Source organism: Halyomorpha halys, unplaced genomic scaffold (assembly GCF_000696795.3).
Source record: "Halyomorpha halys isolate HHAL.00 unplaced genomic scaffold, Hhal_1.1 Scaffold833.1, whole genome shotgun sequence".
NCBI classification, from domain to species: Eukaryota; Metazoa; Arthropoda; class Insecta; order Hemiptera; family Pentatomidae; genus Halyomorpha; species Halyomorpha halys.
The window spans coordinates 554,010-566,602 of NW_027109632.1; the positions used below are offsets into that span (position 1 = coordinate 554,010).

General features: G+C 30.8%; 1 protein-coding gene across 1 annotated transcript in view; it reads left to right on the forward strand.

Moving 5' to 3' along the window:
• Nucleotides 1-8,031, forward strand: part of tous (testes of unusual size) — a 25,479-nt gene extending 17,448 nt beyond the window's left edge. Inside the window, exons 12-15 of the mRNA XM_014429875.2 lie at nucleotides 993-1,092; nucleotides 3,314-3,495; nucleotides 4,966-5,059; nucleotides 7,825-8,031. Of these exons, the coding sequence (XP_014285361.2) occupies nucleotides 993-1,092; nucleotides 3,314-3,495; nucleotides 4,966-5,059; nucleotides 7,825-8,031 (583 nt within the window). The remainder of the gene's footprint in view (nucleotides 1-992; nucleotides 1,093-3,313; nucleotides 3,496-4,965; nucleotides 5,060-7,824) is intronic.
• Nucleotides 8,032-12,593: the final 4,562 nt, after the last annotated feature.

A 12,593-nucleotide genomic window follows, 5' to 3' on the forward strand; every position in this document is an offset into this window, starting at 1 on the left:
TAAGCTCATAAACATAACACACCGAGACAAAACACAAAATCTACTTTGCGAAATCAGTAAGATTGGCGTGATGAGATTAGGAATCTACTTCCTGCATTCATTTTATCAACCATTGGAGACTTCATTTCGGCAGGGGTCGGTGTATGGTTTTGTTGACTTTGAAATGGCGCTATGTTTTTAGATTCTACACGACTTCAAGCTCTATTTTAATCGAACTTAAGTTACTAGCATTGGTAACATGTCAATTAATTGTTGCATTGATGAATATTAATTTATCGTATAAGTGATGAAATTAATACTATTTCTCAGAAAATAGGGGAGTTGAAGATGAGAAGAATGCATTGAGACTAACAATTCGTTAAATCTTATTTAACAATGTTTAAATGAAAAATTGTTGTAAATTTTGTTAGTTTATTTCAAATTATATATGCTCTTTGAAAGGAATATGGTCCGGGTGCGGTCAAGAAAAACTCAAAAAGTAGAAATATACTATTTTAATGAGCCAACGTTTCGCCCCACGTTGCAGGGCTTCTTTAGGGCTATTTTGACGGCAGTCAAAACTAAAATGGGCCCCGTGTGTTTCGTGACATACTGGAAGATTATTGATTGACCGTGTGTAAAGATGAAAGGAATATGGTCCGGGTGCGGTCAAGAAAAACTCAAAAACAAGAAATATACTATTTTAATGAGCCAACGTTTCGCCCCACGTTGCAGGGCTTCTTCAGGGCTATTTTGACGGCAGTCAAAACTAAAATGACTTAAAACTTCTTGACCGCACCTGGACCATATTCCTTTCATCTTTACACACGGTCAATCAATAATCTTCCAGTATATATGCTCTTATTCTAAAAGTTCACACAATACTTAATATTTCTGAGCTTCCTTAAGTACTCACGTTCAACATTCGAACCTATATTAGTAGATACATTTGAAATTATTTTTAACAATTTTAGTCTTATAAATTATATTTTTAATCTAGAAATGTTCCATAGGAAGAAGGAAGAAATCGAGCAGCTTGGATTTCGAGAACTGAAAGAAACTATCAACAGTAAAAATGAAGTCATCACACAGAAAGAAGAACAGATAGAACAAGTCTGAATACACAAATATTTTTTTTATTTTATTTTATTCCATATTATTATTTAAAAATGTCTTCTTGAGAGAAGTGGGGTGGGGAGGGATTTGTGGTTGACCCATAATAAACTTAAATTTATTAACCTCAGTCCTTTATCAAATCAATGCACCCAACACAAACAAAAATGTTGAACATTTTATATATTTCTTAAAAATCCTAATAGTCCATTTTCTAAAATTAAAATATCCTATTTACAATAATATACATAGAAAAAAATTTCCTTACACTGCAGTGTATCCCCTGTCTCCATTCCTTCCTAACTCTACTTGCTCACATTATATTGTTATTTAAAATAAACTTTTTATTTTTTTATTGATATTTATATAAAAAATACATCTAGTAAATCTGATGTAAGATCATAATGATATGATACAGGCATTTTCTCTAACCATTGGTAGCACCCTAATAATATTTCTACATTAGAAGGTCTTGAGGCCATCTTCTTTTCATGTTGAATAGATTGTCTGGAATAGAAGAGGAAGCAAAGCTAGAAACTAGTACGTTTAGGTAATTAGGGAGTTTATAGTCATGCAGATCAGGCTATCGACTGTTTATCTAGAAATTGCTGTAATAGTCGGGATCAACGTGCAGTATCCTGCTTTTCAGTCTTATGTGAGGATTCGAAGTTAGTCGTTTGTCCAGATCTAGTCCAAGGTAACGGATCTGTTCTACAGGGATAAGAGCAACATCATTAAACGATATTGTATGGCAGTCGGTGAGGGTACGTGAGGTACGAGGGTACTGTTAGGATTGGTTGAGATGTCAACTGAATAGACTGTGTAGAGGATGGGACCGAGGATATTACCATGAGGAACACCAGTGGACTGAAATAAACTTAAATTTGAAAAAAAAAAAAAAAAATTGAAAAGATATTGCTTGAAACTATCGTCCCAATAAATATACCCCCCCTCTCCCCGAGGAGGGTAAATTACATAGAATACAAAACATTCACACCTTTTCATATTCCCTCTCAATTTTGTACATATTTATAATATTTTCGTTATTCCACCCACAAATTAATATAAATATGCTGTTGATTACAACAACTTAAATTATACAATTGAGCAATATACCCCGAAAAGTATAGTTGTTTGCTCAATAAAGCTCAATGACTTATTTAACACTGCTTCATTCGGATCATTTATTTATTCAAATGTATATCCATTGGCTTTATATTAAATTTTTATATTGGAATAAGATAGTTAACCGTGTGAAGTAGATTGGAGGGCGGCGATCAATAAAGGTATCAAAATAGTAACAAAAACAATTGATTGTTAACCAACGTTTAACGCGTTGCAGGGCTTCGTCAGGACAAATGAGAAAACAATATACAAAAATTTTACAATTAACTGAACATTAAAAATAAAAACATTTCAAATCAATCGTTAATTCTATAAAGTATATAGAAAAACTAAAAATGATAAAATATTAATAATAATAATATGAGGAAATATACATGTAGGTAGACTGGAAACAAGGTCTAATAAATATTACCATTTAGAAATATAAATTTACCATATTTACAACAGGTTTTAATGAGTAATCTCCTACAATTTATGTGTCTAGACCTATATTGAGAACTTATATCATACCTGGTAATAGTTTTTCTATAAACATCATAAACTTAATAATTATAAGAGATAGTTGACCGTGGATGATAAATGAGGAGAAGATGGTTGGGGGGTGCGGTCAATGAAAAACACAAATAAGTATGATTAACTTATTTTAATTTAAAAATAATTTATTTTATTAATGATTAATTTATTATATTAATGATTAATTTATATGATTAATTAATTTATGATTATTTTATTATGTTAATGATTAATTTATTTTAATTTAAAAATAAGTTAATCATACTTATTTGTGTTTTTCATTGACCGCACCCCCAACCATCTTCTCCTCATAAACTTGATAATTGTTTTGAAATGTTTTTTATTTTTAATGTTTGGTTAATTCTAAAATGTTTGTTTCTTGTTTTCTCATTCAGCCCTGACAAAGCCCTGCAAAGTGTGGCAAAACGTTGGTTAAAAATAAATAGTTTTTTTTTTTACTATTTTTATACCTTTATTGACCGCCATCCGGACTATCTTCTTCCACTTTTAAATTTTTATAATTTTTTTTGTTGTCGTATTCACTACCTTGTAGCGCTCGTTTAAGGTTAATTAATTGTTTTAGCTTCATGGACAATTACGAAAAATACTTTGTGAGAAAGACAAAATGAAACTTACCATGGAAAAGAGTTTTTTTAACGAGAAAGAAGAGATGGCATCTTCTTTTAAGTCACAAATGGAAGAAAAAGAGAATTCGGTGAAAGAAATCAATACAGAAAATGGAATCATGGGCAAGCAAATATTTTTGTAAGAATATATATTTTTAAAAACTACTAATTCAGATGTACGAAAAACTTTTGGATTAGAAAATTTTAGATTTTGGTCCTCAATTTTTCAATTTCTCCTTTTTATATATTAAAAAAAATTAAATTAAAATCTGTACCGCTACAACCCATGAAGGGTCAGGGGTTCAGTACTTTGTAAAGAAGTACTGTTACTAAACGAACGGTTGTGCAAGGAGGTGATTTGGTCAGAATCATGCTCTACCACCACATGTTTACCCAATTAAGATTACCCAATTTAAAAGGCTGAGTGGACCCCAGGAGGGCTCCAGAACCCACACGGCTACAGTTTAACAGAAAACCATTTTCTACCCAGCCGGATTCTAACTTGAGTCTTTGGAGTTAGTAGCATCGTGCCTTACCAAAGTGTCACCGTGCTCCCTCAAATTTTTAATATATGTATTTTTTTTTTTTTTTGGAGACTACACAGGTCGATTTGCTTCCATTAACTTTTCTCCTTTTCCTTTATTATGCAATATTACTTTCTGTCATATATTTTTAGATATTAATAATAAAGTTACCAGAAACTCTAAGAACTCCCAATTATTGTCTCCGAGAGCTATTTCCTCATAAATTAAATCAAGACCGAACCTTGGATCCTCGGAGTTAGTAGCCACGCGCTTCACCCCGTGGCTACCACGCTCCCTCTTGTATATATATGTAACAAATTTAGATTTTACTGCTGATAGATTACCCTCTCGTTTATCAATTAGTACAGGAGCCATTATTTTCTAATTGTGTTCTGTAACCCTAAAATAGTTTTTCTAGATTAACAGGTTAACCTTAGATTTGATTAACTGAGTCAACTATCCCCAGGTATGATGTGAGTTAGCATGGGATTAATTGATAGTTGAAAAAAGATGGGTACTAATTATAGACTTAAAGTATTATTTTCTAAATACATGTTATATTTTACTTAATTTTTTTTTAGTTTTTTATACCTCATACAAAATTTCCTCACAGGTTTCATTCTTCTCCAAAAAAAATCTTTTATGGATTCAAGTAATCCTAACAAATGTAGCTATTACTCATATGTTATTTTATATGACTCATTTAGTGGCATATCGAATATATCATTATTTACTAAGAATAAGGCTTTATTACTTACTAAGAAATATTTTTATCATGAGATTTTATATAAAGGTTCAATTTATCCTTGAATAGGTGAGTGAAAGTAAATGCAAAATGTTTGAATATTTTTCCTTTTATTACTTGTAAAATTTAAAGCTTTCCCAAGGTCAGTGGTTCATAAAATGATCCGTGACGGTAAAAAATTAAATCAAATCCTGACTGTGTTATGTTAGTAAATAAAAGAATAAATTTATTTATTTTCATGATTCAAAAACATTAATTATTATCATAGGTATTATATATTTAAAAACTTACAACATCCTTACATTCTATGAATCAGTTTTAAATTATTTATTTATTTCAGAATGAAAACCGAAATAGAAAAACTTATCCTGACACAAAAACGTTTGGTTGAGGACGATGATTTGAAACTAAAGAAAATAAACATTTATGCAGAGGTATGTTTAAGCCATCCACAATATATTATTTATTTAAGCTCCAAATAAATAATATGTCCACCTTTACAATTGATGGAATGAGGTTTACATGTCCAGTATACGGGATGGAATTTTCTAAACAAGGGGCGTACCAATTCAATTCAGGTGAATTACACTTAATCGAAAATTATGAAATTAAGTTTTTAAATACCTTTTATTTAACTAACTTAACTTCAACACAATTTTGTAGTCTTAATTAAATATTAGTTCTGTGAATAGTAGACCTCGAGAAAAAAACAACATGATTTTGTTTCTGCTCAACAACCGTGATACTGCAATAAAAAAAAAAAAAAACAATAGTCATTACAGCGATACAGAATTTTTATGACGCGAACTTCATCTGATATAAAATAAAAATCTCTACGCCTATATCGTTTTTATATTTACTTCATGAAACATTCGGGCCAAATTTGAAGAAAACTAACAATACTTTTGATCGTATTTGCGTAAGAAACAAGCAGACGCAATTGATTGTTCGATTGTTTGATAAACAATCAGTCTGATCGATGATCGATTGATCCACCATGATATCGTTCAAGAGTAGTTTCCGATTGGCATGACACCACATACTGGAATCGGACCTGATTTTAATAGTTGAGGTGTAGATTCATTTGAACGTAGAGAAGATTGCCTCTCACGGCCTTGCAGATAAACGATGAACCTTAATACTGCTGTTTCCAATCGTCGTTATTTTATCAGCTTCAAAAGCATGATTTAAGGTTTGAATTAGTAAATTATTTCTCCTAAAAAAGTGGCATTAATCAAATCGATAAGAGAAGTATTCAACTTGATATATTTTCAAGATTTAATTTTCTTCAGTCCATCAAGAAAAATTCAATGGAAAATTATAATCAAGGGTGACACGGAGGTGGCAAAGGCGGTCGCCCTACTTATAATTGAAATTTCAACATGCTGCGCAAAGCTTCGAATTCCTCCAGTGCTGAAAGTGAAAAGATATTAAATTTCCAATCATGAGAAAATAGGATTCAGATAGTCACAGGGAGATTGCAAAACAATTCCCTCAATACAATGTTTTACCGTGTGAAGAACTGATAACTGAGCCCCATATGTTTGTAGTGTTGTACGTGTCCCTCACATTGCCATTTACAGTGTTATGTTATACTAAAGGACCATTTCCACGTAATAGATACCCATGGACCAGGGTAATTAAGGCTCAATTAAGCACTTAAACCACGAAACTGGTAAAACACCAGATGGATGGATAAACTTACATCATGACCAGCCATTAAGATAAGCAAAAGAGGATAAAGTGTTTTGGACATCAAGGTGTAGGAGTGGAGTCCTAGGATCCTACCCAAAACTTGATTAGCCAATGAGATAGCTGGAAAGAAAGCAGAGAGGAGGATCCGAATTTCACCAAGATAGAAAGAAAGGAAGACATTCTTGGGAAGAGATCGAGAGAGTACAGTCGGAAGAACAGGGACACCTGAAGCCACGGACTCCAGCAAAGCGAGTTAAGAAATAGTCCTAAGATGTAATTTGAATTTTAAAAGAATTAAATTTAAAATCAGTAGAATATTTACGATCTCAGACCCAATCCAATAGCATATCAAATAAACTATAGTCAATTTGTATATTAAGCTCTCCCTTATGTGATTATAACTCAGTTGTAAATATAACCTAATGCTAACCCGACTGAAATTTATAGTTAAACACTTTGCATGCCACCTGATTAACATAGCTTAGTAAAATAGTGAACACAACACCAATGGAAAGTATATTTAGTAAGTAACTAAAAACTATTATATGTAGCATACCATAGCAAGGGGGTCTGTGGTACCTAGTTCTTGGTTTAGATTTATAGTAATACATTACTAAGAATTGAGTAAAAATATAAATACACAAAATGAATGTTCCGGAACATCAGCTGTACAAACGCTATCAGCCAGAAACACTAAAAAGCAATAGTTTTTCCTAATTTTAAGGAACATTTGAAAAAGATTTAACAATGCGTCGGTCATTATAGCATATGAGGGGTATTCATGATATTGAGTTGAATGTAAAATGTTTTACGATTGTGAGCAGCCCTATTTAAAGTCATGTTAAAAGTTAAATGTATAACATCTCCTAGCGGATTTTTAGAGCAACTTGTTTTATAACCTTTCCTTCCAAACCTTCATGTTATTGTTTAGTTCTAAGTTTTGATTAAAGTAATTTATTACAAAACACCTAAATTAAGTGAGAAGTAGAAGTTGGGTGAAAATTTGGCTACTGAGTGTCTTGTTAATCTTCTGACTTGTGAGGAACAGAATCAAGATCAGCTAATTGACAACTGTCATTACATTATTATTATTACAGTCATCCATTTTTTATTACTTATAAAAACATCCAAAACAATACTAACACAAGCGAAACACAAACTATGAGCAAGTGACCTGACACAATAACAAACGAAATAGCGACGAGCTCAGCTGGTCTGTTGGATGACGTCATTCTCCATTTAACACACCTAGTAACAGACTCTTAACCATGTTATATGTCTATTGTTTTAACTGGCTAAATAATAAAAGAAGGAAATATTTCTCCATTTAACATGTTAAACTAAAGATCATAAATATCCCTATTAGGCGGACAAACAATCCAGTTAAAACAGGACCTCGCTTATGATATTTTCAACAAAAACTTTTGAATTTGCATTTTTGTTTTCCTTAAACGTAGAACTCTTATTTTTTTTCACAAAAAGATATTTTTTTATTGTTTCTTAGGAGATAGAAATGCTGAAAAAAGAACTTGATGAAAAAGAATGTGTTATTAGCGAGAAGGACAAGCTAATTGTGTATCTAACAAAACAAAACGACGCATTTAATAAAGATATTAAATTCAGAGACACAACGGTTGATGCCTTAATCCAAAAAATAGAACCAAAAGAAAAAGAAATTAAACATAAAGAGCAACTTCTTGAAAAGGTATAGACAATACTCAAACTTTTAACATAATAAGGATTCAGTAGGTTTATCTAGTAATTTCAAAAATGTACTGAATCAAACTTTTTGAAAATATTTTCTTCCAATTTTCTTTACCATATTTTATTTACGATTCTCCATTCTTGTAATTATTGTTGATCTTATTTGCCAGCATTGAAAATTTAGTGTTCATTATCAATTGTGATATCAGTCAGAAAATGAACACTAAATTAACAGTAATAAAATAATATCTGGTATCAAGTGCAAACCTGTTATCCCTACTAATAACGGAACAGAAAATTAAACTTTTTAATACCACTAATAAAATAAGTACAACAAATGGCCCTATTGGTCCTATTCACCAAACCCAAATACAAATATTTCTTAAAATTTTTTATCATAATTTCTACTGCATGAATATTTTTTATGTTTTTGCTGAAACTTTCAGAAAAATTCTGAAATTTCCGAAATTCTGCAACTTGTGACCCAAAAAAGTAACGAGCTCAACCAATTAAATAAAAAATTGGGTGTGACAGAAAAGACTATTCAAAAACAGAATCTGGAACACAAAAAAATTAAAATGTATTTGAGAAAATTGCGTTTCGAACTCCACACCGCTGCCACCTATGCATTTCAACCTACGAAGCTTAAGAATAAAATTTTAGTAAGTGTAATACATTTTAGTATATATATACATACACCCAGAAAGGGGATTCCAGTATACACTTTACATATTCAATATCTCCTAAACTTTTCCATTTTCGAAATTTTCATTGATTTTAACAGGGTCATAACATGTACTCTAGCTATTGATAGTATTGCTAATTTTCCAGACCTATGCAGTCCTTTTCCAGCGCTCCTAACTCTGGAATTTCCAATGGTATGTGATAATTTATTTTTATGATTCTGATAGCATATGAAATTTTAAGACGAAGTCATATTGGGCACTTTTTTGATCCGATACGTCTAGGAGGGAAATGCTTTATTCATTCATTCTGCCCAAATACATCGGGTTGCTAAATTACAAAGCATACTAATCAATCCGTGATCGGACATATAGAAATTACATATTTTTACATGATATATTAAAATAGAATTAAATTTTTTTTTTCCTAGTTTTATTTTACAATCAAATCCAGTCTACACACTAAATACAAATATTTCAATTTATTCCTTTTTTCTTTTCCTCTCTTGTCCCTTCCATTTCACAATTTTTATTTCATTTGATCGACAAATTCACTCTCCCGAATTCCTCCTCACAGATCTTCCCCAGTGACCCGCTAAACAAATTCACTATTAGACAGCGATGTGAGATCAAACCAGAGAAATACTAGTCACAGCAGTAGATCAGTTTACAGTAAAACAAACAAATAAATACATTTTTCCAAAACAAAACTAATACATAGATTTAAAGGGAAATATAAAAGTTGGTTAAAAGAAATACTTGATTGGATACATAATTAAAAAATAATGAATAAAAATAATAATAAAAATAAAATAATTTAATGAATAAACAAGTTAAATAAGTTAAAACACACAAATCGACAGGTCCACCTACTAAAATAAATAAATAAAACAATGAATATTCTAGAGCTAATTCCCATGCAGGTGATGATGTATGATCCCCAGGGAGTCAAAAATATTTTCCGCCAAGATCGCAATAAAAAAAAAAAAAAACTCCAAGCAAATTTTTACGGTTTTTGACGATTTTCTTGTAAAGGGTGTGCAAAATCGGAAGTCTCATTGAATGAAATCGTTTCAAAACTCAATTTTTTATTAGAATACGTCATCACAATTTGAGTTTTCTCCATCAGCCGAGGAAACTCAATTTCCGTTAGGATGACGCCTCGATAAATAAATACATTCATTGTGATGTGGCATTCTTAAGGGAAGATTATTCGGACACGATTTTTTCTCTTTAGGTTTGTCCAGTTTCCGCACTACAACCTTATCAATCCTAAATTAACGATAAGATAGTAGTGTAAATTTAATAAAATTATAATAAGTAAAATGGAAAAAAAATTGGTAGAGTAAGATATATTTTGACAGAGGCAGGAATGGTCGAAATGGAAGAGTTATAAGAAAATAAACATACTGAGACTATATAGATATTTTTAATTATAATTGATAAAAAAAAACAGTCTCAAACAAGAAATTAAATTATACATAAATTAAACAATTGTTCGCAGTGTTTAGTAATTTACGCCTTCAAAATGCATTGGATAAAAGTTCCCGATATAAATTCGTCTTGAAATAATATGTGAATCCGTAAAAAAAAAATCTTCCATCCAATCAGAAATTCCTGAGAACTGGAAAAATTTATAAAACTAATATCAAGTAAGAAATACTAGTAAAATCAATAAAAATTCGTAATCTCAAAATTAAGCCACATGCCACAGTTACGACCCTGAAACAATTATATCAATATTTCACATCCTGTGTATATATATATATATATATATTTATATACATATTGTATATATACATTTATTTCGCAGGAAATGTCTGAAAAATATCTGCGCAAATATTTTGAAGATATCGAAGTTGACACAGCAGTATTTAACGAAGTTAGTAGGCAACGAGCAAGGATGGAGTCAATAATAAAGAAACTTGAGATGCATTTAAGTGTTAACAAGCCCGTTGTTAAATATATCCATACGCCACATAGGGTATGTAGCGCTATTTCATAGTATTTTAATAAATTTTTTAGATGTAAATAATACCTCGTTTATATTTATAGGCAGTGCAACAGCTACTTTCGGAGTACAATCACATGGCAACTGAACTCGAAGAGCAAAGGAAAGAAGTCAAGTACTTGCGAACATTGTTGAAATTGAATTATAGCCATAGATAGGTTAATGATATCAATGATTTCATTTTTTTTTTCCCTCTATAATATTTTTCATTATTTTAATTTTTTTAAATTTATTTATTTAATGTAATTAACATCTTTATATAATCATAAATACAATAAGTAAATATTTGAAATGTTTCATTTACACTTGAAAATCTTGGGAAGGAACTACCCATTGGTGGTACTTCAAGCATTAATTTAGATTGGGAGGTCCCGTGGCCATCTTCTATTCAGACGCCTCGAAGGATTATCAGGGATTGTTAAATATGAGAGATTAAGAACTAATGGTTTAGGATGGTTAAGCAGTTTGGAATGAAAAGACGCATATCTGTTTTGGGCCAAATCTGCAACGAATGGAATGTTAAGGTCTTTGTGAATGAGCTTATTACGTTACAATAAGGAGCATCAAGGATTTTACGTAGGATTTTGGATTGTAAGGATTGAATGCAGGAGGAATTTGATGGTTTGGTTGAGCCTCAGAGCTCAAATCCATATGTCTATATTGGTCTAATTATCATAGTGTATAATAATTTTTGTAGTGAATGGGAAGTTTAGAGCGTTTGTTTAGTAGGTGTTGTAGCAATCGAAATCTACAAGCAGTTTCTTGTCGTTTCAATCTTGAATGTGGATTCCAAGTAAGTCTCTTGTCAAGATGGAGTCCTAAGTATCGAATCTGTTTAACAGGAGTTAGTGGAGTATTTAGAAAGGAAACTGTAGGACAGGAGGCTATTATATTTTATAAAAAATTATACAGGAGACTTTTTTTTATGCATATTTCTTCTCCTTAGTCTTTCATTTTAATTTGAGAGGAAATCACTCATTTCTTGGAGTTAAAAATTGAAAAATTAATTTTAAAAACCGAATTGACAGTTTAAGACTGAAAAAATATGTATATATTAAAAATTGAAAAAGTCAGAAACGTTACTGACAACAAGCTATTTTTTAACTTTCTCCTTTTTTGGAATTAAATAATGATGAACGTATTAACAATTACAGATAAGCTAATTGTATTGTTTAAACCTCAACGCGACAGATGGGTTTGTTGTATCTAGTTACAATCATTTGTCTAGTTTTATATCGTTCAATATTAACCATTTATTATTGTACGTATGGATTTTTTTATATGGAAATGGATTAAACGAAAAAAAAAGTTCAGAACAAAATATCTTTATGGGCCCCTCAGAACCACATGCCGCTCTGAGAATTTTAGTGTAGTTCGTTCCCAGTTACACATAGTGAATTAGTTTTAATTCATAAATTCCTATCTCCGTATTCATCATATGCCATTTTTTATAATATACCCTTCAGTATTTTCTGTGTATTTATTTGCAAAAGTGTGTCAGTGTTTTGTACCGAAACTGAACGTAAATAATATTGAACAATTATATTCACAATTCATTAATTATGCATTTGAATTATTTACTAATGTGGAAATAGTTCATATACTAAACGATGTAGTTTAGGTTATAAAACTTATATTTCCATCAATCCGGTCATTATTGTTTAAAGAAAATAGATTTTGTTAATTAAATTGATAAAAAAAAAATTCCTAGTGCATTTTTGTAGTTCCCAACTTTTCGATCAATTATCTATGGTGAAAATTTAAAAGCAGTGTAGTATATCATAATGTTACTGAAACCTTGCTAAACATAAATAATCCATGCCATCTATTTCTCTCTTGGAATACAGTGTTTGGGAAGAGAAACTTCTATTATTA